Below are 27,552 nucleotides of genomic sequence, written 5' to 3' on the forward strand. Positions count from 1 at the left end.
ACCGAAGGTGCGCTGCCTTAAACACACAGCTGCGTGAGTTTCCACACGACACTCGGCCATGGAGCTACCACCCAGGGCAAGAGGCAGAATGTTCCTCGCACGGCCTATCCTTGCCTCAAGCAGCCTGGGCCGAGTCCCAGCCTAAGGGGCGCGGAGAGTCCAGTGCCGAAGATATTGGTCATGGCGCACTAGTGTGCCCACCTGCCCTGCTTTTTTCTACACGTGAGGAGGGCTGAAGTTGGGGGCTGGGAAGCAAACAAAAGCAACATGTGACAGACACTCCCTCAAAGAGCTTTCAAACTGATTTTGAGATGAAGACTTACTTATAGGAAACAATTAAAAATTATGTATTTAATAAATATTTATTGAAGTCCTACTATGTGCCAGATGCTACTCTAGGTCCTAAGGTTATAGCAAGGAGCAAAATAGATGAAAATCCCTGCCTCCATGGGATTTTTCACTGGGGTACATACATGAGCTTATACATGTTTGGTAGAACATACAGAGTAAGTGGGATGGTTGGTGCTGGAAGGAACCGGGCAGAGAAGGGCAGGAAGAGCGCCAGGGTGTCGGTGGGGAGAAGGGCGGCCTGGTGGTGGGCGGGAAGGCCTGCTTCTCGGTGAGGCAACACCCGCGCAGGCCTGCAGGAGGGGAAAGAGCCAGCCTTTTCAATGTCTGCAGAAAGAGTTTGTAAGCAGAAGAGAAAAGCAGAATGGTAAGAAACAAGGTCAGAAAGTGTGAGCTTGGGGACGGAGGCCAGGTTCTGTAAGAGTTCTGCAGGCCGCGTTAGGGTTTTGTCTTTCACTTCCAGTGGGATGAGAAACCACTGCGCGGCTCGAAGCAGTAATGCGACGTGGCCTGGGCTGTACCCGCCTTGGCTGCTGTCTTGAGATGTGCTGGGAAGGAATGATGATGGAGTCAATGAGGCCAGTTAAGAGGCGACTGCAGCGTCCCAGCTGAGAGACTGGTGTGGCTTGAGTCAGGACGGTAACAGTGGAGGTGGTGACCAACGACGGAATTCCTGATATATATTCTAAAGGGCAGAGCCAACAAGACTTGCTGATAGGTTTGATATGAGGTGTAGAGCGGAAGAAAAGGGTTGAGGTTGACTCAAAGGTATTTGAATTTTTAAAAATCAATCAAGTCCGAAGACTTGTTTTTCAAATAGTAAGTATAATAGGACACACAAAAGAGAAAGATTAAGTATGAATTTAGATAATTCTTTTAATTACAACTATAATACGATCAAATTATAGAAAACGGGAGAAATGTCAATTAACTTATATTCCCTTTACCCTAACATAAGCATTTTCATTTTGCTGTATTTTCCTCTAATCTTTCTTCATATACAATCTTTTATATGTAGCCCGTAATAACCACATTCATTCATTCAACAAAAACTCACTGAATGAACACTGTGTCAGGTTCTGTGTCAGATGCTCTGCCTACATTTACAACCAAAGAGGCATCTCGTTTTTAGGAGAAGGGAAAAAAACCACCGAAGTTCAAAAAGGTTTGTACATTGGCCCAGGACCACAGAATTACTGAGTGGTAGAGCTGGACCGAACCCAGGCTTTTCTCACTTGAGGGATCCCGCTCTCTCTCAGCCACTGCCCCACCTAAGTAATTTAAAAACTAGGACTCCTAATTACGTCACTCAAGTATTATATTTTTTCAGGTTGCAACATAATCTACATAACCTCTCTTTTTAATAGTACCAAAAGAACGTGTCACAATTATTGATATTATTTTTTTATTATAAATGACATGACAGTGAACAACCTTTGCTAATTTAACAAGTAAAAATAAATGTCATTTAAATCTACACTTCTCTGATTACAAATGAGTCTGAATACTGACCCATACGTTTGCTCACCACCTCTATTTTCTACGTTATGTGTCGTCTGTTCACTTCTTCCATGGCTCACTTCTACCTCTGTGACTTTCTATATAAACTTTTGCTTGTATTTGAGCCTTAGTTAAGTACTGAGGTTGCTGAACTGAGGCCCAGTCGTCAGTAGTAACATTCTGGTGCCGCTTTGCCACTAACAGCACGAACTGTAGTCCATTCTGTCTCCTTAATTATTAACACATGACAGATTAAGATTTTATACAAATTTTGAGAAACTTCCATGAAGTGTTTGGCTGATGACATATTTAGGTTAGTAGAGAAATCAAAATCAATTAAAAACCACAGAATTTAGAGCTGAAAGAGAATTTAGATGTCATTTAGCCCTTCCAACTAGTGAAAAAAATTCCCTCTGAAACATGACTATGTGGTCACGGATGAGGGTTTGGTTTATTGTTCTCTACTGTAAAGACTAATCACTTTTGTTTTTAAAAAGCACTGTATTGACTAGGGACACCACAAATGAAAAATGTGTTTACTGAGGTCTTAAAAATGTTTTTTAAAGATCCATACTCAGTTCCCCTTCATCAGACAAAAAGTTTTATTTATACTTAACTCTTGAATAGTCATGTTAATAGAAATGTAAATAAAGCCATAATTCATAATTGTCCTCTGGATATAATCAATTTATTGCTACAGAACTTGTTTGAACTGTAACCTTAACATATATGAGAAACAGTCTGGTTGATAATCCAAGTAATTCTATCTAATCCATAGTAACATCCAATTCAAAATCAGAAATAGTATCTAAAAAATTAAATAAAGCTAAAATTAGTATATAGGTTTTCAGTAAGGTATATGCAATTTTGGCAAGCTTGGAGAAAAATATTAGCAATAATACATTTTTTTTCACAGAAATATCATGTTCAGCAGGTGTTCTAGAAAATGTTACTTTTTATAGAGTGCCCATTAGCAACAAATGAAATGACCACATGTGGAAACAAGCACTTTCCAAGAGGGTCAGATGGTGAAATAATACCAGAAATACTAGTTAACAAGCACATTTTTATAACAAAACCACTGCAATACATGCCTTATTTCAGACTATCTTACATGTTTTAAAATATGCTGTGTAATATGTATAAGACTGATAAAACAAGAATCTTAGCAGTATTTTACGATATCCTTTATATTAACTTGATCCATTTTTTTCTCTCCCTTAAAAAATGGTTCAAAATAATAAAAAGTAAAATTGTAATACAATGCAGTTTTGGGACAAAATAAAAACTAAAAAGCATAAGGAAAAGTGCAAGTTTTTGCTCCCTCTCTGCCTTCTGATGGGAAGCAGCTATGAGAGAGGAAAGGCGGGAGCCGTCTGGAGGTCATTAAGGGTCTGTGTTTGTAAGACACAGGAAAGGAATTTGGATTTTATCCCAAGGGCAACAGATAACAAGTCAAGATCTATAAAGTAGGGAGTGTCTATCTGGTTAGACTTATAAGCCGGAAGCTCACCCTCCTGCTCCGGGAGTAACGCAGCTGCAGGCGAAGGGCCGCAGGAGACCCCCAGCGCTCCGAGAAGGGCAGAAGGGCGAGCGCACCCCACCGCGCGGCGCTCCCCACGGCGCTGTCCCTGCCCCGCCGCTCGCCGCCTCCACGCCGTTACACAGCACACTCAGCGGAGTCAGAGGCCTCGTCTCCTCTCATCGCTGCTGAATCCCCAGGCCTTTAGCACAGAGCAAACATGGGTGGGTACTGAGTGCTCAGTAAAGTTCGAGAGGGTATCATGCTACGTGGAACAAGCCAGTCAGAGAAAGACAAATACCATATGATTTTACTGATATGTGGAAACTACTGAACAAAATAAACAAAGTAGAAACAGACTCAAAGGTACAGAGAACAGCCCCACAGCTGTCGGGGGCGGGGGTCTGGGGGACTGTGTGAAATAGGTGAAGGGATTAAGCAAAAAAAACCACAAAACTCATAGACACAGACAACAGCACGGAGATTACCAGAGGGAGTTGGGCAGGTAGAAGAGGGTAAATGGCAGATAAATGTGAAGAAAGCAGACTTGATTTTGGGTGGTGAACGTACAATACAATATATAAATAATGTATTATAGAATTGTAACCTAGATAATTTTATTAACCAATGTAATCCCAATAAATTCAATTTTAAAAATTTAAATAAATAAATAAATAAATAAACCAAACAGATGTTGAACAATAAGCATTGCACACTGTGGCTCAAGCAAGTTCCTAGCCTCGTTCTCCCAAGTCCTGTGATAACAGACACACGCCACCTCGTTTAGCCGCATTTGAGACCTTAAATACAGCAGTTACATAATTCTTAACGGGAAAGAATGAAGACAGTGATAGGGACGATATAGTTCAGATAATCTGAGACAGTGCTACCAAAATAAGTTTGTTACTAACTGAAGGCCTACAGTAAGAAGGGTAGGAGAAAAGCCACATTTGTTTCCTTCATTACTTTATTCATTAGCTCACTCAGTTAACAAATATTTGTTGAGTACCAACTGTACACTAGGCCCTGTGCTCTTCAAAACACTTGTGAACAAGGTAGTGCATATGCTCTGGACTCACTGCTCGGATCCCAGCTCTGCCAGGTGGCACGTGACCTCGTGCAAGTTATTTATCCTCCCTGAGCCACAGTCCCCGATCTATAAAATGGAGCTGATGGTGGCTACCTAATCCTTAGGGCCATACCGGGCACTGAATATCATATGGAACATGCTTGGCACATAGTAAGCACTCAAAAACATAAGTTACTTGTATTATGTCAAATTGGGAATTTGTTTGGAGATTGACTTTACATTGTATCCTAAAATGTGAAAGAAAGATGGGCATATTAGCTCCATGATGGGTGTGGGGAACAGGTTTGAACAAAGACAATTTATGCATGTAGTATATGCCAGGTTAAGTGTTTTATATACATAATTCTATCGAATATTTAAAATCTCAAGTTCTGGACTCAGGCAAAATTGGCTTGATCCTGAAGCTCTTACTAGTTTCAGCAAATTGGCAAACCTCCCTAGGGCTCAGTTTCCTCTTCTGCAAAGCTGGGGCGATGACGGTGACGGTGATAATGACGATGATGGTGACAGCTGCTTTCCAAGGCTGCTGAGAGGGCTAAGGGAGCGCTGTGTGCAGAGACCATGGCACACAGGAGTGCTCATTAGACGTGAGTTCCTCTTATTATTTCTCACAAAAATTATCTGGATCAGGCATTAATATCCTATCCTTACCTAACAGATAGGTTATTGAAGCCTAAAAAGTTAAATAAATGACTTGAGAACAAATAACTAGTAAAAGGCATATTGAAGATTCAAGCCCAAGTCTGCATGGCTTCAAAGACTCTATTCTTCTAAACTACATGACTCTGCTTCTCACTGTTTTTTAAAAAGTTTCTTAGATTATAAATAAATAAATATACATAACTGACTTGATTTTCAAAATTGATATATCTATAATTCTTCATTAAAAAGCTTTAAATCTCTGAAGTGTTTATGTTTATAAGTTTCATATTACTTGTATACATAGTAGTTGTAAAAAAAAAGATGCAAAGAATTGCCTCATTTTACATTAAATATATGACACATAATAAAATAGGATTCAGGGATCCTAAATTTTTGTTTCCTAATGAAGATAATTGCTCCAACTATGGCCAGCTTTATAAACTGTTTTTAATATGTTCCTACCACAGGGTCTTAAAAATTATAGGTCGCGCAATAACACCAGAGTAAGGGTTCTAACCAGACATTAAGGTTTGCGAGCAAGCCTTATTTTATTACATTTCTGCTTACCCACTTTCAGGGAACATTTCATAACAACAACAACAACAAAGCAAACAAACAAAAAACAGTAAAAATTGACCCAAAACTTTAATGAACAGAATTAGGTTGATTTTCATTCTTTATAAAGACAACTTAGTGGGGAATAAAGCAAAAAGAAAAAAGAAAAATAGAATAGAAAAACCAAAATGAGGGACATAGAGCTTGAATAGAAAACATATAAAAATGGGGGGGTATAAAATATACAAGAGAGAGCACTTTTTTAAATTCTAGTAACACAATCATTTGAGAAGTTTTCATATGATTATGATCCAAACCAAAAAGTCAAATTGAATCTTTGTGTAATTTTAAATTGTAATGTGTCATAATAAATTAAAATCCTCATGATACATTTATCATTCCTTTAGCAGAAGAATTTGCTTTTAAGATATAAACAAGAACAAATATACAGTTTATGAGAGAGCCATTTCCTGAATTTCACTCCATTTACGAACTCCAGTAGTCTTAACACTTGAGCTACCAAACCTATTTGTCTAGCTTTCAGCCCTTTTCTCCTCGAAGTGACAATCGTATATTTCTACTACATAGCTCACCTCCCGCAAACTCAGACTCTCCCAAAGCAAAATGTCCCATGAGATCCTTCTTTCATCCATCTTCAGATGGAGGGCCTTCTGCTTTAGAATTGCCTGTGGGCCATCTCCTCATGCCACCTGTTCTTTTTATTTTTTTAATCCTCACCCAAGGACACGGTCACTGATTTGAGAGAGAGCGAAAGGGACAGGGAGAGGGGGAGAGAAACATTGATGGAGCAACATCAATCGTTTGCCTCCCATACATGCCCCAACTGAGGATCGAACCCATAACCTGGGTATGTGCCCTGACCGAGGATAGAACCCACAGCCTTTTGGTGTATGGGACAACTCTCCAATCAACTGAGCCACCTGGCCAGAGCTATGCCACCAGTTCTAAAACAGGCTCATACTTGAAGACTTTGCTGACTGATTTCTCCACCACTGACTGATTTTCTTTATTCCCTTAGACACCATTCTTAGATCCCAGATACTAATAGGTCAAATCAAAATCTGAGAAACGACCATGCTTGCAAATAACATTGAGTAAACAATTCTTGAATGAAAGATGGCCCTGAGGAAGACATGGGGTGACGAGGTGGAAGCTGGGCTGTCAAGGGTGAAGCAGTAATGAACAAAATGAGAAGCAGTATTTCTTGAACTGATTGAAACCTGGTACTGTGTACACAGTAGTCCTCCTTATCCATGGTTTTGCTTTCCAGTTTCAGTTACCCTCAGTGAACTGCATCCAAAAATATAAAATGGAAAATTCCAGAGATAAACAATTCACAAGTTTTAAACTGGCCACTGCTCTGAATATCATGATGAAATCTGTCACCACCCCGCGCCACCCCACCCCGGACATAATTCATCCCTTTGTCCAGCATCTGCAGCTCCTGGCCCATTAGTCACTGAGAGCTGTCTTGGTTATCAGATCAACTGCCAAGGTGCCGTATTCAAGTCTCCCTTATCTTACTTACTAATGGCCTCAAAGGGCAAGAGTTGTGATGCCGGCAATTCAGACGTGCCAAAGAGAGGCCATAAAGCATTTGCTTTAAGTGAAAAGGTCAAAGTTCTCCTTTCACCTTTTATGAGAACTTTATTAAGTTCTCAGCTTAATAAAGAAAGAAAAAAAATCATATGCTATGTTGCTAAGCTCTATAGTAAGAACAAAACTTCTACCCATTAAATTATGAAAAGGATAAAGAAGTCTGTGCTAGTTTTGAGGTTGCACCTCAAACTGCCAAAGTTATGGCCACAACGTTAAGTGCTTGGTTAAAACAGAAAAGGCATTAAAAACTTGATCATAGGTATGTATGTGTAAGAAAAAACATAATATATAGAAGATACACAGGTATGTGGTAATACCCACGGTTTGAGACGTGCAATGGAGGTCAGGGAACCGATCTCCCACAGGTAAGGGGGACTACTCTAGCTGCCTCCTTTAAGGATTTAGCAAGGAAAAAGAGGAAGCACACAAATGAAAGGTTGGTAGGACTAAGAGAAAAATTTTTAGAAATTTGAGAATGTTTAAAGGCAAAAAGGAAGAAATCAATCAAGACAGAAATCTGCAAATACAAATTGTCTTATTGTCTGCAATCTTGTACCTTCAACTTCGTCCTTCACATTGTTCCCAAAGCAGTATGCATCAAAATACGTATCTGATTACACCAGTTTCCAGCTTGAAACCCTTAAGAGCTCCCCATCACATCAGGATGACGTGATGGGGCCCTGGCAACGGAACACACAGGCAGAGGTCCTTGACCTAGGCAGGTAGGCCTGCCTCCTCGGTGGTGCAGTGATTCTCCAAGGTGAAAGAAGCAGGGCCTGGCCGGCTGTGTGAGACCCGCCCCAGGGCTTGTTAAAAATAGAAATGCACGAGCTCTGATTCAGTATCCTGGGTAGGGCCAGGAATCTGTATTTTTACAACATACCTCAGGGGATGTGATGAGTGGCCAAGTTTGGGAATCACTATATTACTATAACAGGGTATTTTTAAAGAATGTCGGGCTTTGTAGCCAGGAAAAACCCAAAACAAATCCCTGCTCTAACCTATATAGGCTAAGTGGGCTTGGGCAAGTTATTTTAGTTTTCCTAAGGGTCCAAGATACTTAATGAGAATAATACCTTACCCACAGAACATTGTGTTAAATGAGATGGTGAATATGAAATACTTCCCATAGGTATGTAAACATATGCTAACTATGTATGTAAACATTCCATGTTAACTGTTAATAACTCTATTTTAACTCCCCTCATTCCCTACCTTTGTTCATGCTCCTCTTTCAGGCTGGTACTTCCCCCTCGTTTTTTCCCTGCTGACTTCTAACCCTCTAAGGGGCCGCTCCTGCGATCCTGTCCGCCAGGCCTCCGCCCTCAAACCCCCCCCCCCCCCCGTCCCCCTTCTCTCATCCTCCAGGCTGAGCCAAGCACTCGTTCTCCGGGGTCACAGAGCGTCCTGTGTTTCCTTCTCGTCATCGACGCTATGATATTTACTGAACACCGACGATGTCCTAGACACTGAAGACACAGTGGAGAACAAAACTGATGCTGACATTCTAATGGAAAATGAGATATTTTAAAAGTTACATAAGCAATGTTGATTGTGATCAAGTCATTGCACTGCAATCAATTATTTATGTCTGCTTTTCCCCACTAAAACTAAGTCCTTCAAAGCTCTATCAAGTTCGTTTTTATATCTCTGGCATTGAACAATGTCTGGCATGAAAGGGATATTAATAAATAATCTTAACTAAAGAGATGAAAGGCTTAATTAATGAAGGAAAGTCCTGGAAAACCCAAAAGTGGATGAGCTCATGAATACAGATGAGAAAATTAGCCTTGAACGAGAGAAGGAATGGCTCTTCTACTAAAATAACTAAAGGAGGGCAGGAGAGGAGCGTGTTGATGAAGGTATGTTTAAAGGCAGAGGCAACAAGTTAAGGGAGTCCAGGACTAATGTTTACCATTTTTAAGGGTACAAATCAAGATCACCTACCGAGAATAAGGAGGTTGAAACTGGATCAGACAGCTTCAGGCAGCCTCCCCCGACCTCCACCGTCCCCAAGCCAGCGGGGGCTACAGCAGACACTGCAGGCCTCTGCCTCCTCCTCCTCCTCCTCCTCCAACTCACCTTCTACCTCCTTCTCCTTCTGCTTTTCCTCTTCTTCTTTTCCTTCCTCTCTTTTTCCTTCTTTGCTTTTTGGGAGTTGTTTGTTTGTTTTTGGCAACCAGGATCCAAACACTCCTCCTATTTTGAGGGAATCCCTGTTGTGTATATTAGCAGAATGCACTGTCATCTCACTAAATAAGACAGAGCATAGATCTTCCTTCTCCCAGTCTTCTGGTAGTAAAGGAACAGGAATGTGACCCAGGCTCAGCCAATTAAAGATTCTTGTGCTGGATTTTGAATTTTAAGAAGTTAATGCAAAAAGTAGGGACACTTTTTAAATTACATGTGGGGATGGGAAAAGCAATACAGCAAGGATTCAGGAGCAGTAGTCTAAGGGCAGCGGCGCCAGCAGTGAAAAATCAACCAACTGGCCTTGCAGCATGACCTTAGCTGTAGCGCAGGCTGTTGAAACTCTGGTTCTTGCTGGCTGTCCAGGCTCATTCTCCAGGTTCCCTGTTGATTTTGGGAGCTCCCTGCAATCTTTTAATAAATTCCTTTCCACTTACGTTATCCAGAATCTGTTTTATTTAACTGTTAAATTGGGAGGGGGGAAGGGATAGAAGGCTAGAAGGATCAAAGAAACTAGGAGTCTTGATAAGATCAACAGCAAGTATTGCTTATGTAAGGAAGCTGAGCACCGCTGAAAACCGGGAGAGGATGGTCAGTCGGTAGCGTAAAAGAGTAAAGGCTTCAAAGTGTCTCACAGGCTCTAGCCATGAGAGTAAGATGCTGAAAAAGAATGGAAATGAAGGTCACTGAAGGTGAAAAGAATAAGGGATTATAAAACCAGTGTGTTGGTTTTATAATTAAGGGGCCTACCTAGTCACTGATATCACCGAGAATGACAATGGAATTTGGAATGGACAAAAAACTGATAGAGAAATGTCAAAGGCTTTGATCAGCAGAGAGTAAGCAAAAGGGAGACAGTGATAAAGAGGAAAGGTAGAATAAGAGGAACAAATGTCAAAGGAATAATTTTTGTACAAGAATGAAAGAGCAATAATTTGGAATTGGAAGTGGGCTGATTCAACTTACTACCTGAAGGCAAAAGGACACGGGAGAAGAAACAGCCCTTACGCAAAACAGCACCAAAAGAAGTGATATGCCAGAGAGAAAGCTGAGATTAAGTTAAGAAAAAGAGATGAGAGGGATGTCCTATAAAAAGAGTTTTTGTCAAGTTTATTTACAGTAGAGTAAGTCTCAGGAACCAAAGGACTCCATACCAAGTAGTGAGAAGAAAGTAGGAGGAAGAGAAAGGACAGGTAAAGAAGGTCTATAAAGAAGGGAATACAGGAAAATATAAGGACCAGAGATGTCTGTATATGAAATAGAAGTTGAACCGCTGAACATAAGTATATGGAAGAAAATTCATATTTAAATACAAAGGCAATAACCCTAGAGAATATTTTCCCACTCTTTTACCTAAGGCCTGGACTCCTAAGTCTTTTTTTCCCCAAACTTAAATTCGAATCTGGGTTCTCTTGTGAATTCTTAAGCTTCAGTTGAGGGCAGCAGCTCCTTTCAGGACTGTAAATATCAAATGAACATGTGGCAGTCTAATACAGCACTTAGAACCTGCAGGCACTAATAAATGCTCACTAGACTATTAAATTCTTCAAGGCGGGAACACGGCAAACAATCTCCAGATGGCTCCCAATGACGCCTGCCTCTTGCTTTTCACACATATTTTAGTCCCCTTTCACATCATACCAGGGTTGATGGTGTGACCAATACAATATGACAAAAGTAATTTTGGTATCTGAAAATCAGATGGTCCCATGACAAATGCCTAAAAAATGTGGGAGAGGGTTAAAGTCAAGAAGCACTGGCCTCTGAGTATGCAGGCTATAGGTCAGAGCTTAAAGGAAAGTGAAGAAAATCACATTGCAAACTGTGAAGGGGGATCCTTTTTATGAACAGGGAAAAAAAAAAATTCTATTAGCACGGACAATAGAAAATATTCCTGATGAGTTAAGTAGCCTAGATAAAGAAATGTCTAGGAAAACTAGTAAAGATGCACCATGGTTCCTTCTGGCTGCATATAATAAAGGAGGAGAAAGATAGCCTAAAGGAAAGAGTATTCAAAAAAAAAAAAAAAAAAGCCAGGAATTGCTAGTTATGAAGTTCCCTGCCTCTCCAGATGTCAACGAATGCTAAGATAAGAAATGGCTTCTAGGCAAAACTCATACTTGGGACACCGGCAGGAAAGCACAGTCTAAGCATGAGACAAAGTATGTAGCTATAAAATCCTTTGTTAAGACCTTAGAAAGATCAAATATGGTGCCTCAGGGCACCACTCAAACTAGGAAAAGAACCTCTTAGGAGTTTAAGGGTATGACTCAGAGATCCTTTCAATTAAACAATAGGGCTCCAAAAGGAGCCCAATGTCTCTCACCTGTCTCAGCAGAAGCCCAAAGTAGAGAATGGCTTGTCTTAAACAAATGTGTGTATGTGGCTTTTGTCTAATAGACAGTAAGATTCATAGGAGACCCATGACGATTTCAAGAGAAGTATATTTGCACCTCCAGCATGGACTGAAAGTGGATAGAGTGCAAAATGAAGGGGGAAAAAAAATATAGCTGGACTTCAAAAAATTCTATTGGTAGTAAACAATACATGTTTAGCTGAAAACATGTACTATCTTTTATAAAAAGGAGCGTGACATGGAGAGCAGAACCAAGAGCCAGAGGATAGAGCTAAAAGCCCTAGAATCATTTCAGGAAAGTATGATCAAGTCCTAATCATGAACCTTCCAACATCTGCCCAACTGGATTTATGGACCAGTGACTCCCATGCGCCTCCTATTTCCCCTCTTTTAATAGAAGTGTGTATGGAGGTTACTCTTTACCTTTTCCACCACTGTACACTGGGTGCCAAGTAACTTGTCTCTTTGGTGCATGTGTCTCTAGACTGGGGGTAACTGTACTCAATCAAGGAGCTGTACTTAAGTAACTACAGGCAAGGAAATTCATCCAAATCTAGTCTGAATTTAGATTATGACATTCTGGATTTTTAGCTGATGCTATAATCAAATGAGACTTTGGTGGCCTTAGGAAAGGGTTAGGATAGTCCACATGTGGGAGGGGTGAGCAGCATTGAGGGCAGAGGGAAAACTGGGAGCCAGCTCTAAGGCAGTGCCCATGACTCCCACCTCCTGGTATCCACACCATTGTAGAGCCACCTCCAAGATCGGACTAGTGTTAGTTTACGTCATTAGTAGACTATGGCAGATATAATAGTATGTCACTTCTGAGATTAGATTGTACAAGATATTGTGGCTTCTTTTTTTTTTCTTTTTTAAAAAAACTTTATTGGTGGCTTCTGTCTTGATCTCTGTCTCTGTTTTTTGGATGACTTGCTCTGGGGGATGCCAGATGTCATGATATATGGACACTCAAATGACCCATGGAGAATCCATGTATCAAGAAACTGAGGCCTCCAACCCCTGGCCAAGTAGCTCAGCTGGTTAGAGCATCGTCCCAAAACACCAAGGTTGCAGGTTTGATCCCGGCCAGGGCATACAAAACAATCAACCAATTAATGCATAAATAAGTGAAACAACAAATCAATGTTTTTCTCTTTGTTCCTCTCTCTCTCAAAAAAAAAAAAAAAAGGAAAAAAGAAACGAAGGCCTCTAGCCAATAACCAGTAAGGAACTGAGGCCTCGTACTTACAGCCATGGGGGTGAGCCCAGATTTGTAAAAGATTCTGAGCCACAATCACCCAGTAAAGCTACATCTGGAAATTGTATGAAATAGTAAGTGTTTGCTGTTTAAAACAGCTAGGTTTGGGTGTAAATGGCTTCAAAACAATAGTTATCTGACACAGGGAATGTCAAATTCATTCCTTTATTACTGCAATGTCAGTTTACCACCTTCTGCTAAATCATATTAATTTTCCTTTCTCTGCCTTCTCTCATCTGGATTTGTCACTTTCTCAATTTTATAAAGAATGCAAGATTTGAACAATTATTTTGGAAGTATTATTAAAAAAAATCTTCCCTCACTAAACATATTTTTAGTTGTGTCTCACTGCTGCTGTTGTCTACATTTTAAGGGAAATGTGGTCCAACTGAGCTTTAAAATGATCTGGGTAGGGTTCTGTCTTGTCATAGTTTGCTATTTTACTGTAAACAGCCTTTATAAATTTTAAGGAAAGGTTTTCTTTGATGAAAAAATTTTCAAGCCTAAAAACAGAATGCAATCATAGACATGTCTATATAAAGATGTCTCTCATATTGCCGTTTTCAACTCCCCATCAGCTATTCCTATCTCTGTGTTTTTATGGTTTAAAAAACACACAGTCACAAAGTGTGAAAAACTTCTCTAAAATCCAACTGATTTCTTCTTGAATTAACCAGTCCAGAATGTCCATTTTAACACCTTTCTTTACTTTCTGCATCATAAAAAACAGGGGGGAAAAAACCTCCTTTTTAAAAAGCTTGAGCTTCCTTACGAATTCTTGTTTATGAATTTTAAATAAATGTCAAGCCCTGGCAGGTGTTGCTCAGGGGATTGGGTGCTGGCCTGCAAACCGACAGGTTGCCAGTTCGATCCCGTCAGGACACATTGCGGGTATGTAAGAGTTTCTCTCTTCTTTGTCCCTCCCTCCCTTCCCTTCTCTCTAAAAATAAATAAATAAAAATCTTCAAAAATAATAAATGTCAAGGTATTTATGTGGTTTTGTTAGAAACTTGTAGTGTTAATATAAACATTTAAAATGCCAGGTAATAGCATAATCCTAACCACACAGACCCTGCTCAAATAGCCCCTGCCTCCTACGAACCTATTTCTTCATCTGTAAAGTGAGAATAGCTCGTGAAGTTGTTATGAAAATTAAATGTAATAATGTATATAAAGGGATTACCATAAAGTTGGTGCATAGTAAACAAGCTCTCAGTAAATGCAGTCAGAATGATAATGAGACTAATACCAAAAAAAAAATAAATTGTCTATTGAAAATTATTTTTATTAACAAGAAGAAAACTAACAACCCAAATTTTTAAATGGGCATTCTGCGCCCCCCAACAGATGTTCCCTGACTTAGGATGGTTCAACATATGATTGTTCAGCTCTATGATAATCAAAAGTGACTTCACCCAGATCTTGGTTCTAATACCAAAATGTCCTTCAATGGGTAATTGGATAAAGAAGATGGGGTACATATATAAAAAGGGATACTATGCAGACTTAAGAAAAGATGAAATATACAATAATGTAGATAGATCTTGAGAATATCATGCTAAGTGAAATAAGACAGAAAAAGTCAAGAACCATATGATTTCACTCATATGTGGAATATAAAACTGAAAGCAACAAATAAAAACAAGACAAACGAAAACTTACAGACACACACAACAGTATGGTAGTTACCAGAGGGAAAGGAGAGTGGGGCTTAGTAAGGGGTGAAGGGGGTCAACTATATGGGAGATTTGACTTTGGGTGGTAAACACGTAATGCAATATACAGATGATGTAGCATAGAATTGTACACTTGAAACCTATATAATTTGATTAACCAATGTCACCCCTAGAAATTTAATTTTTTAAAAAATAAAAAAATTAATATATCAATAAAATAATAAATGCCTTTTTAATTGGTGAAATCACAGAGGTAAGTTACATCATTATATAGTAATTCCTTTTTCTCTTTAAGTCCATATTAAGTCACTATCAAAGCCAACAATTTAACATATTAGTTTTTCAGCAATGGAAATGCTAAAGATAAAAACTAGCTACTACACCAAGTTAAAATCAAACTATAGAAAAAAAGTTATATTTAATTTCAAAAGAAGAAATCAATAATAAATACAGTGGGAGCTCTCAGAACCAAAATAAAAGTCAAATCCCCTAAGGTTAGAGAGAAGTTTTTATACTTCTCTATAAACACAGCTGAGTATTTTTCCTAAAGCTAAGTTGTCTGTATACATGTTTAAACATTTAACTTGGTGCTCAAAACCCTTCCTACAGAAATTAAGATAAAATAATAAGTCCCAAAAGGCATCCTTACCATACGAACTGTTTAAAACATGCAGCAAAGGAGGTAAAGAAATGCCCTTAAGGCTAATTAACTGTAAGTACAAATACTGTTTGGCTTTGTTCGACCCAAGTAATGCCAATACCTGTTCCAGATATGGTGTTAAAACACAGCAAGAACCCAATTCCAGGCTTTTTGTCGGGGAGGAAGAAGGAGTAGTTCTTAGTAAATGCTTATTTTATAAACAACTTGATCCAAAGACAATGTACCACCAAAACAACTGGCTCAAAAATGAAATATTGTATTCACTTATCATCTACCTGTATGTTAATCTGTGCTTCCATTTATCAGATGTTCATTGATAATCTACTACAAACATTTCTAATTTACAGTAGAAAGCAGCTGCAGCAAAGCGTTAACAGTAGATGTGCTGAAGCTCGGCAAGATAAGAGGACAGCACTATTGAAGCACAGGGTGGCATCTACCCGCCTCTAAAGGTGGGACTTTGGTAAAGCCCAGAAAAGCCAGAAGTCGAAATGAACAGGAGTTAATTCATCCCTAATCTTCTTCTCCAAATCCCAAACCCAGTCACAAAGAAATTTAGAATCTCTAAACTCTAAAACCTTCTCAGTCATTTCCTCCGCCGCCGCCTAGCCCCAAACACCACCATCATCTGCTCTTACCCTGCACCAATCTACCACAGTGCGAGCAAGTGACATCTTACGAACATGAACTGAATTGTATTACCTCCCTGAATAAAAAGCTTCGATGGCTTCCTCTTGCGCTTCCATAGACGTCAGCTCCCCCTGACCTGGTCCTCAGATAGGCCTGGGCCCTGCCCGCTTGACAAACCTCATTTCACACCACCCTTTGCCGCCTTCACTCTCCATCACAGCTACACTGGCCCTCATTCGATGCCTCCGATAAGCCCTGCTCCTTTCCTGAACTTAGCAAGCTGTGGAATCTGCACTTCCTTTTGCTGAAAACTAGTAGGTTTTCAACAGAGAGAATGCCACATGTCAAGTCCCCGAAATAAGAAAAGAATTAAGTCAGGTGCCCCCCTTCTGGAACTCTGAACTTTTTTGAAGCACTCATCCCAAAGGCAGCTAAATAGCGATGGAGTTATGGTTCTCTCCTCTGCAGTAATATAACCTGTCAGTGAGCAAGGCCCAAGTCTGGTTTTTCCCAAATATCTAGCACAACACCTGGCACAGTCGGTTATGACTGATAACATGTATAGAGCTCTCACTACATGTGAAACTCTGGCACAGCTTTACCAGAATATGAAGTAGGTTCTACTATACTCATCTGACACGTGAAGAAGTTAGAACAGTTAGGTACCTAGCCTAAAGTCGCTCAGCTCTTTGGCAGAGCTGGAATGTGAATCTGTAAGGACTTCCTATAGATTTCATGATTTTAACCACTCAACAATACAATTTACTAAATGAAGCCTGTGATGAGGAACCAAATGCACTTTCATTATGGAAACAGCAAATTGTGCATTATGATGAAGTGTACAATGCATGGAGGATGGTACCAGACATCTGATCAGGAAAGAAAACTGGAGGAACAAAACATCCCGTCGGCTCTGCGCACAAGGACAGACTAAGGCACTGCTCCAGATCAGAGGACACTGAAGAGACACGACAAACTAAACGCAGTAGGCAAATCTGGACCAAACCTGTCCTAGAGGAGGAAATGCTATAAAAGATGCTATTGACAACTAGGACAACTGACAGAAGTAGAATATGGATGGTAGAACTAGATAAAAAAGATTGTATCCATATGATAGGTATCATAGATTTTACATGAGACTATGTTTGTTTCTAGGAAATATGCACCAAAGTATCAAGGGATAAAGTGGCATGATTGTAAGTAACATACGCTCAAACATTTCGAGTAAAAAATACATATGTAAAATGTTATATTACATGTTATATGACATATGAGAGAATAAAAGTGTGGCAAAATGTTTAAATTAGTAAATTTGGGTAAAGGGAATGTGGGAATTCTCTATACTATTCTTGCAAACCACAAAGTGTGAGCTATTTCACAAAATTATGTCACAAAATTATGTTTTAAATCACTAATGTTGAATAAGCTATAGTCCAAGAATGAAATACCTCGATTTAAGATTCCTGAAGTGACAGAATTCAAGATGATGGCAACGCACAGTTTGGCCACGGAAGTGGGTGACTTAGGAGTAATGGAGATAAGTCTTTGAAATTGAGGTAACATTTGACACAGTTTCCCTCTCATTACATTATATTGTAGTTTCATAAGAAATTTCATTTTATTTACTGATTTCATCTGAAGTTTTTAGTCTCTGAATTTCCTTTCACTTTTCTTTTGAAGATTTTAGTACTTATACTAATTATAATGTCATTACCAATGCAAATCTTATAATCAGTTAAAGAGGTACATAGCTCCTCTTCCTTATGACTAATGAAGATCTTAAAGAGAATTTCAGATCCCTATTTCTTTGACATCTTACTAGACATACTACCACTTTTCAGGTTTATTATCTTGGGTCCTGCTCAGAATATTTAATGTATGTGATAATATTGAATTTCATACAAATTTTAACATTTCAGCAACTATATTGGATTAAAATCATAATAATAATTATGGCACATCACCCTCTACCAGCAACGGGGCCAGGTATCCCTAAACCCTAAGTCTCTCTGATTTAAAGTCTTCAGAAAGGAAACCCCCAGCCTTCTGCATGGATGGGAGACCCAGCCACTGGCTTTCTGACTTTCATCCAAGCCTCCTATATTTAGCCTCATTCTACAGATACACCTTCAGAGATGGCTGCTGCCTGCAATCCTGGGCCTTACCAGGGTTTTACAGATCCACTTGGTTTGTTTCTTTTTGGCTCCCTCCTCTATAGACTTATGTTTATCTCCTTGGGTTCTGCTGGGCTAGTTGCCACTCACCCATCCATTTAATAATTTAGCATCTCCTCTCCTAATGTCTTTTTACAAACTGCTATTATCTCCTCTCCTACTTAATTTATCCTTGTTGGTCTATGTCTCATTTTATTCCTTTACTGTGATTTTAGTCAGGTTTTGGGAAAGGTAAAAATAAACATGTGTGCTCAATCACCATGCGGAGGTGGAAGTGCCGTCCTAACTTTTAAGCAGCGAGGCTGGGTTAAACATGTGACCTCCAGTCTGCGCATCTACAGATGCAATGGCGTGGCTCTGAGCTCTTCTCAATATTTTTAAAAGGTTAGCAGAAAAATACATTTACCCACAATAACCACGCAGGGTGACATTAAATTTCTTTACTTGATGTGTTACTCCTGGTTCATTCAACAAATATTTACAGTCACTAACTACATTCTCCACACCGAGATTCAGTAGTAAATGAAGCAAAGTCTTTGACTTAATGGAGTCTGCACTATAATAGAATAGACAAACAATAAGCAGGTATGTATTTTACACTGATCAAAAACTGATTGGCAATTATGTGTCTTTGATTAATGAAAACCTTTGGAAATGAATTAATTAGTACAGAAAGGATCACAAGATACTCATAGAACTAAGAAATTAGACTATCCTCTGCTAGTAATTAGTAAGGACCAACAGAGGTGAGAATGAATGAAATCACTTTTCCAAAGTGGGTAGAGAGGGTAGTGACCGAAGCTGGGTCATAGGACTGCTGTATAACACGGCTTTCAACCAGTACGCCACGGCACGAGAAGCACACTGATGCGCCACAAGAATTTTTAAAACATGCAACACCTAACTATTTAGTCAGGGGCATCGCCCTCTTTTCCCTTAGACTGTCAAATTAAAAAAATGACAACAGTCAACACAATAGCCATCCATTGTGAATGAGTCAAAATTATATCTAATTTTTGTCAGATCAGCACAAATTATGTTTTTTGGTGTGCCACAGAGTTTTAGTAATTAGTTTGTGTGTGCCATGAGATGAAAAACAGTGAAAATCACTGCTATATAAGAACATTTATTGCAGCCTACATACAACAAATTTGGAAACAATATAAATATCCAAGTCAGGAAAAGCTTAAATATATTCTATAAATATAATGAATGCAGCTATTAGAAATGACATTTTTGATAAATACTTATGATATGAAAAATTATAATAGTAAGTGAAGTAGCTGGATATAAAACTATATATAATACCACCTCAAGTCTATAAAACAAACACAATACAAATCTGCCTGGGAAAAAACCTGAAAGGAAATACATTAAATTGGCAAATGGTAACTTGTTAGAAATGCAAATTATCATGTGAAAGCTCTTGATAATGAGGTCATGGGTGAATTTTATTTTCTTCCTTAAATAAATTTCCACTTCACTTCCCTATGTGAGGCATGGAGGGTAACAACATTTGACTTCGGCGTCACACTTGAATGTGGGCCCTTGCTTCCCCACTGAGCCGTGCAACCTTGGACACATTGCTTTTCCTGTCTTTCAACACGTGAAGTACTTCACTTTACTTTCTTCTGATTTACATGGTTTCTGGCAAGTCTAGGTACGGTTCCCTCCCCTCTCTCGCTTCTTTAAAGATGTTCTTGTTGTCTTTGGTTTTCTGCAGTTTGAATGTAATATGCCTAAGCATCAATTTTTTGGTATTTACTCTATTTGGTGTTCTTTTATCTCCCTGGATCTTCCGTAGTGTCATTAATTTTGGAAAATTCTTGGTCATTATTACTTCAATTATTTCTTCTGCTTCATTCTTTTGTTCCTTTCTTTCTTGTATCCTGATTAGGTATACTTTACACATTTTTTAATTGTTTCCCAGTTTTTGGAGGCTTTGTTTTGTTTTGTTTTCATTCTTTTTCCTCTTTGCATTTCAGTTTGGGAAGTTTCAATTTTCTGCATCTTCAATGAGGAAAGTGGTTCTTTCCTCAGTCATGTTGAGTCTACCGATGGGCTCATCGAAGACATTCTTCATTACAGTGTATTTGATTTCTAACATTTCCTTTTGATTTTTTTCTTAGTTTCCATCTCTCCGTTTACATTATCTATCTGTTCTTGTGTGTTGTCTACTTTTTCCATTGAAGGCCTTAACATATTAATTCTATCTCTGTTCACTTCTCTGATAATTCCAGAATATGTATCATATCTCTGAGTCTAGTCTCAGTGCTTGCTTATTTTCAGATTGTTTTTTGCTTTTTGGCATGCCTTGTAATTTTTTGTTGAGAACTGAATGTGATGCATCAGGTAATAGCAACTGAAATAGAAGGTCATTAGTGTCAATTTGGCTAGCAGTAGGGCTGTGTTTAATGTCTGCTACAGCTATAGGTACCAGATTCCTCTAAGAACTCCTTAAGTCGAATCTGCACTGGTATAAGGGGAATAGATGGTAATGCAAAAAAATACAATACAATAAAAAGAAGAAGAATCCGCACCTCACACATCTTTCAGCTGTAATCCACTGTTACTATACTGCAGCCCCATGATGCAGTGGTAAGGTGTGGGTGAAGAGAAGCATTCTATAATCTCCTGTTTAACTTTTAGTCTTTTAGTGGACTTTCTTTTTTTAGAGAGAAACTTCAATTTGTTGTTCCACTTATTTATACATTTATTGGTTGAATCTTGTATGTGCCCTGACTGGGGAATTGAACCTGCAACTTTGGTGTATCAGAACAACGCTCTACCCAACTGAGCAACCCAGCCAGGGTTGGACCTGTGTTTTTGTGCTGTGACCTCCCCAAGTATTTTTTTAGCTTCTCTCCACCCCTTTATATGAGACAAGAATGCCTGAGGAAAGAAGAGTTGGGTAACTGTGGTATGTAGAATAAAGCTCTGGTCTTCTTTCCTCCAGGCTAAATGTAGATAAGCAGGGTAAGGCTGTGGTAAAGGCTCTTTGTTATGAAGACTACACTGAGATTTCAGAAAGGTTACTTTGCCCCTTCTGCTGTCAGAGCTAAAAGGTGGGTCTTTCTTGGCTCCTTACCAGAAAACCTGGTGGGTTTACTGGTAAGTGAAGCCCAAGAAAGTATGAGGGTCCTCCCAAGACTACAGACTCCCCGGAAGTTTCTTGCATTTAGGGTAGTCCACAAAGCCTCCAGCGATTTGCAAAAAGGACCAAGTGTTTCTTCCATTTTACAGTGACAGAAGAGACTGCTTGCAAGCTCTTACACACTGGGGCTTGAAGTAGAAGCCTGCTTTAACCATCTAAGCCCCCTGTTTCTTCCTTTTTTTGTGGAAAGAGGATCAATCGAGCTGCCTCTCACATGGAATTAAATGAGGTAATTTAAAGCAAACATTTAGCCCAGTGCCTACTTCAGAGTAAGTGCTCATTAGGCTGGGAACTCTTTGAAGTTCTGAGAAATTAAATGAGATGCCCAAGTAAAATTGGGGAAAAAAGCAGTGTCCAAATTCAAGCCCCGGTCTTTTAGCCTCCAAATTTATTGCTGCATTTAAAAAATAAATTATTTTATTATACTCAATATCTATAAAATCCATATTAGAGGTTTACAAAGCATTGTCAAACACAGGATGTGGCAAATGTTTTCACAAATGGATAAGAATAATTTATAATACATAAATAAGCATACAGGTTTTAAAATATAAAAATAGTTGCTGACTAAGTGGGTTTTAAAACTTTAGTGGAAATGTCATTCAAATAATGAGACAAAAATAAATGCTCCTGAAAATCAAACCAACCTGGTATCATCTTCTGTGCCCCTTGTAATCCTGACCCATTTACACATACAATTTTTTTATATTGTTTTCAACGGCTGCAATCCAACAAGTCAACAAGTAACATCTTACTTTTGCTTCCCCCATTTGCTGGACAAGAAGACTTTGTCCATATTTTCAAATGTACAATTAACTTTAATCATTTTTGTGCTTGCTTTTTTCTTTCTTTTTAGAACATACTTTTAAGGATAAAAGTACCTAACAGTATATTAAAGAATGACAGCATGTAGATACTTTTTTAATAGAAATTTCCAAATTGCCTTCCAAAAACAATGTACCAATTTTTTTTTTTCATTTTGGATGTGCTCAGCACTTTTATTTGATTTTTTAAAATTGTGGTAAAATAGACATAACAAAAAATTAACCATCTCAAACATTTTTAAGTACACTGTTCAGCTGTGTTAAGTACATTCACATTGCGGTACAACGAATCCAGAATTCTTTTCATCTTGCAAAACCAAAATTCTATACTTATTAAATAACAACTTCCTTTTTCCCCTGCCCCTGGCAACTGTCATTCTACTTTCTGTTCCTATTAATCTGACTACTCCAGATACCTCATGTAAATGAAATTATATAGTACTTATATTTTTGTGACTGGCTAAATTCACTTAGCATAATTTCTTCAAGGTTCATCCTTGTGGTAGCATATGTCAGAATTTCTTTTGAAAGCTGAATAATATTTCATTGTATGTAAAAATGTATTTTTTTATCCATTCACCCATTGATGGACACCTGAGTTGTTGCCACCTTTTGATTATTATGAATAATGCTGCTATGAACTTTGGGTGTACAAATGTCTGTTCAGAGTTCCTGCTTTCAATTATTTTGGGTATAAACCCAGATGTGAAATCGCTAGATCATATGGTAATTCAATATCTAAGTTTTTAAGGAACTGCCATACTATTTTCCCCAGCAGCGGCACCATTTTGGATGCCCATCAACAATATACAAGAGCTCCGATTTTTCCACAGTTACCAACACTTTTTATAGTAGCCAATCTAATAGGTGTGAAGTGGTATCGCATTGTCCTTTTGATTTTTTAAGTTATGAATTTTTGACAACTTTTTATAGATTAGTCAAAGATAAAAAATTAAGTCTAGTTTTTCTGCAAGTTTTATTAATTCTGAATTAGAGGTATATTACATTTCAATAAGCCAGTTTTCTTAACCAGTTAGTCTCTACCTAAATGTTTATCAGTCTAAAATGGGGACGAGTTTGTTAAATGGCCCCAAATATATGTACAAATGCATCATATGTGATCAAGAATTGGTAAGATTTAGATTTAGATTTAGATTTAAGTTTTTCTTAATGCTGAGATTCCATGCCACACATTTACCAATAGCTATTCCTAAATGTAGCAAGCACTTTCCTTCCTATTTATTCAGCATTCCTGTAGTGTCAGGCATTGTGGTAGGTACTGGAGATGTAAAGATAAATAAGAAGACACTGTCCCCATTACAACATTATGAAATGCATATAATTATTCCCACTTTACATTTGAGAGACCTGAGGCTCCTTAGTTTTTACATCTTGGCTAAGAGCAGACAGAGGCTGAAGAAGCTGAAATTCAAATTCAGGTCTTACTCCAAAGCTCACCTTGTCTACTCTTCCACACAATATTCTGTATTATCAATAGTTTCCTTTTTCAAAAAGTAATATTCACTGTAATTTCTGTTTTTTTCACTTTAGATTTCCAAATGTTAGCTGTTGAGGGGAATGGCACAATTACAGAGAAATAATGATATAATAATAATAAACTTGTAAAAACCTTTTCATTTTGGAGTTAATAACTGTATAGGAAGCACTGTACCAAGCACTGTTAACAAAGCATGCAAAATAACAAATGTTTTAATATGAATAAAAACAATACATCCTAGAGAGAGTTTTGAGTATTTGAGGCTTACTAAAAAAATTGACATACCTTCCAAAGCTCACTGGACTGCCTAAAGTTAACATTTTATTTCTAAACAGCTTGTTTCCTAGGCATGATTCTAACTACACACAGAAGATCCTTCCAGTCCTATACAAAATTCTAGGAGACAGACACAATAAAGTAAGATTCAAAGACCCAAAGATCAAAAACTGCATTGATTCTCCATTTAAACAAACATTTTTTAATCTATAAAAAAATTAAATCATACTATGTTAAAGCACAAAATGCTACAAATAAGCATAACAATGTCAATGTATATAATCTTATAGAAAAAAATTTATAAATAAAACATATTAGCCTCTGACCAATGCAGGAGGGGGCAAAAGTAAGTTTACCGTTATTAAGATGGAAAAAGACATGCAGGTTAGGATTATTACAATATCTTTATTAATTCAAAATAATGTCACAACTGGAAACTTACTTTTGCCCGCCCCTGCAGTCTCAATACATGTATCAAGATTAATCCCTAAATGTTGAAGAAGAGCTGGATATGATGGCTTTTCACAAACTTAATCCTTCTTTATAACTTAAAAAAAAAACCCTCAAGATTAAAGATGAACTATTCAAAATATGTTTCTACGAAGAGGACTTTTGTACAATAGTTGTTTTCTAAAAACAGGCTAGTGAATACTTGGGCTCTCAAAAAAAATGTTTGTTGAGTGAGATGAAATAGAAGCATATAGCTTACCTGTAACAAAGAGAGGAACACAACCCTAAAAATAGTTTTACATACCTTAGGTATAGAATAGATTTTTGGGAAACAGCAAGTAATGCTTTGGTTAAAACATAAACATCTTTAATTCAAATGATCTAAACTCAGCAAATATTGAGTTCCTACCATGTGCTTCTGGGTACTCTGCAAACACTTAGGATAACAGGTCAGAAAATGGTCTCCACCCTCTGGAGCTTACAGGGTAATGTATACATCCTGCAAAATTATCCTTTCTTTTGTGTGAGTCCATGCTCATCAGGCAACTTTTGAAATATAAATTCACCCTCCTCAAAACCTATATAACTTTGTATTACATTGCAGAACTCAGCTTTCTGGTGAATGTATCAACATACCCTATTTATGTTAACAAATCATTATTCAGGTTTGCACATCCCTGTTCAGATTAGTTAGCTTGAGCAAATCCCCAAAAGCTGAGAAATCGTCATTAATTGGCTAGATGTCGTTTCTAACCCCTCAGAGCTGAGAATCAAATAATAGGAGTGCAATGCCCATACAAAGATGATACCACCAAATGAGTCCCTAATTTATCCTGAGACAACATACCTTTATTTCACCATGCTCTTCAAACTGCATTATAGTTAACTCATAAAATTCTCAAGGATAAATGAGACGTACCACATAACGTCTTCTCAAACTTTAAAGTGCATATGAAATCACTTGCAGATCTGTTAAAATGCAGACTCTGACTCGGCAGGTGCGAGGGGTAACGACGGGCAGTCCTCCTCTCTGATGAGCTCCCAGTGATGCCCAGGCTGCTGCCACAGGCCAGGAGGGGGTGTGACACACCTGCCACAGCATCTGGCCACAGGCTGCTCAGCCCAGGGAACAGGTCCCTCCCGTCTGTGATGCCTTATTTCCTTTAGTGACCTCACCATTCTTGGGAGAGAAAATGATGGGTTTTTCCCCCTTTGTATTCTCCAAAGTTCCATACGACAGGCATTATATCTGTACTGAGTGAATGACATCCAGCTTTTTTAAAATCATATTTCATTTTCCAATTAGTTGACATACATTATTATACCGGTTTCAGGTGCACACCCCAGTAATTAGACATTCCATAACTTACTAAGTGATCATCCTGATAAATCTTGCACCCATCTGACATCCAGCTTTTTAAGTCACTACTTCCTATATAAACAATTATTTCCTCCGCTTATGTTGATGTGGTAAGCAGTAAAGAAAGGAAACAAATGTGTAATATTATTTTCCTTTCTAAAATGTTTATCTCTACCGTTTGTGGCTCTTTTGATATGGTTTTTGCGATGACTCTGCCAATTACCAAACATAAAGTCTATTATTTTGAGTAACTGTGAACCAAGGATGGGTTTTCAATAGCACTACTGAATGAAAACAACGTAAAGGTCTTGCAAATAAACGTGGATCACCGCTTCGCCCTCCATACACGACAAACACCAACCCTCTGTTCTAGTGACCACGAGCCGGGCAGCCCAGTCCCTCCACCGCCCACGGCGCCCGCGACCATGACCGCGACCGCGACGGCCCTGGGTCGGCTGAGTCTGCCGCAGAGGCCCGTCCGGCGCACTGGGGCTCGTGCGCATCCCCGCCCCCGTTTGCTTTCGTCTTTATTAAGACTGTGTTTTGTTTTTGTGTTACAAGACACAACACCAGTCGGGTGGCGCAGTCAGAGGGTGGAGGGGTGGAGGGGACGCCTGTGACCTCGGGGCCGTCCTCCTACGTCCCCATCCAGGAGGCAAAATGGTGGCCGCGGAAGCCACCGCCTGGGTCGGGCGGGGTTGCGGCGCGGCCGGAGAGGACCCGTCAGCTACTGGCGGCAGACAGGTCCTCACCCACGCAGGCCAGGGTCCCACAGCCCGGGCCGCGGCCCGCGCGGTGTCTACGGCCCCGAGAGCCGGGCGAGGGTCCGGAGGCGGGGTCCCCGCGGGCGTGAACAAGTACGCCATCATAGCCCTCCCTGCTCGGTGCCTGGGCTGCAACCCGGGCTGCAACCCGCGCTGCAACCCGCGCTGCAGCCGAGGCTCGGTCCCCGGAGGGAGGGAGGCTGAGAAAAGGCGGGAGGGAGGAGAACAGCTTGGGCGGGCGGGGACAGAGGGGGCGGGGGACGGGGCGGGGCCGAGGCGTCTGCCTTGACAGCTGCGGGAAACGGGGAGGGCGGTGTCCCCTGCGGGGCGGCCTAGGCGGCCCCATCCGCAGTCACCCGGCTCCCAGCGGTGGGAGCTCCACATCTGCGGATGACCCAACCCCACGCGGCGCCTCTCACTGCGGCCGGGTCGCGGCGGGCGGCGAGGGCAGCCTCTTACCTGGGCCTTCCTTTTCTTTATCGTCCGCCATCTTGTGCGGAGCCCGTCGCCCTGGAGACGTCCGTCCCTAACATAGGTCGCCGCGTCCTTGCCCCCCTTATCCCCCGCGCGGGGACAATCGGGCCCTCCGGGGCCCACGACTCGGAATCCCGAGGGGAGAGGACCCTAGGGCGGGGAGGAGGGGGGGTCGCGGGGAGCCTCCGAGCGTGCACCCTTCCCCCATTCCCGCCGCGACCCTCTCGCTCACGCGAGACCAGAAGCCCCGTCCCGCCGCCTGACACCCCGCGTGTCTCCCCCGGCTGCAGTTCTTTTCGTCCAGAACTGGGCCTGAGCCGTCATTTATTTAATAAAATTATTTCTAAAATTCCCCGGGCTTCCTTTTCCTGATTTGTGATCCATTTGGGGACATCAGACACACCGCTCTCCCCCTCCTCTTCCATTTGGACGACGTGCTGTTGCTCGATTTTTTTTTTTTTTTTTTTTTTTTTTTTTATTGCAGATTTTAAAAGCCAGCTTAAGAGCTGGGTGCAGTGCTCGGCTTCCGA

The 27,552-nt window shown here is 39.8% G+C and overlaps 1 protein-coding gene across 3 annotated transcripts in view; it reads right to left on the reverse strand.

Moving 5' to 3' along the window:
* Positions 1 to 27,231, reverse strand: part of EFCAB2 (EF-hand calcium binding domain 2) — a 216,614-nt gene extending 189,383 nt beyond the window's left edge. For all 3 annotated transcript variants that reach the window (XR_008529404.1, XM_054576689.1, XM_054576688.1), the window contains exon 1: positions 27,008 to 27,231. Coding sequence is in view for 2 of the 3 variants with exons in the window: in XM_054576689.1 (XP_054432664.1) it covers positions 27,008 to 27,038 (31 nt within the window). In the remaining variant the exon portion in view is untranslated. The remainder of the gene's footprint in view (positions 1 to 27,007) is intronic.
* Positions 27,232 to 27,552: the final 321 nt, after the last annotated feature.

This window comes from Pteronotus mesoamericanus, unplaced genomic scaffold, assembly GCF_021234165.1.
Source record: "Pteronotus mesoamericanus isolate MK-2021 breed Mesoamerican mustached bat unplaced genomic scaffold, CSHL_Meso_final contig_347, whole genome shotgun sequence".
NCBI lineage: Eukaryota > Metazoa > Chordata > Mammalia > Chiroptera > Mormoopidae > Pteronotus > Pteronotus mesoamericanus.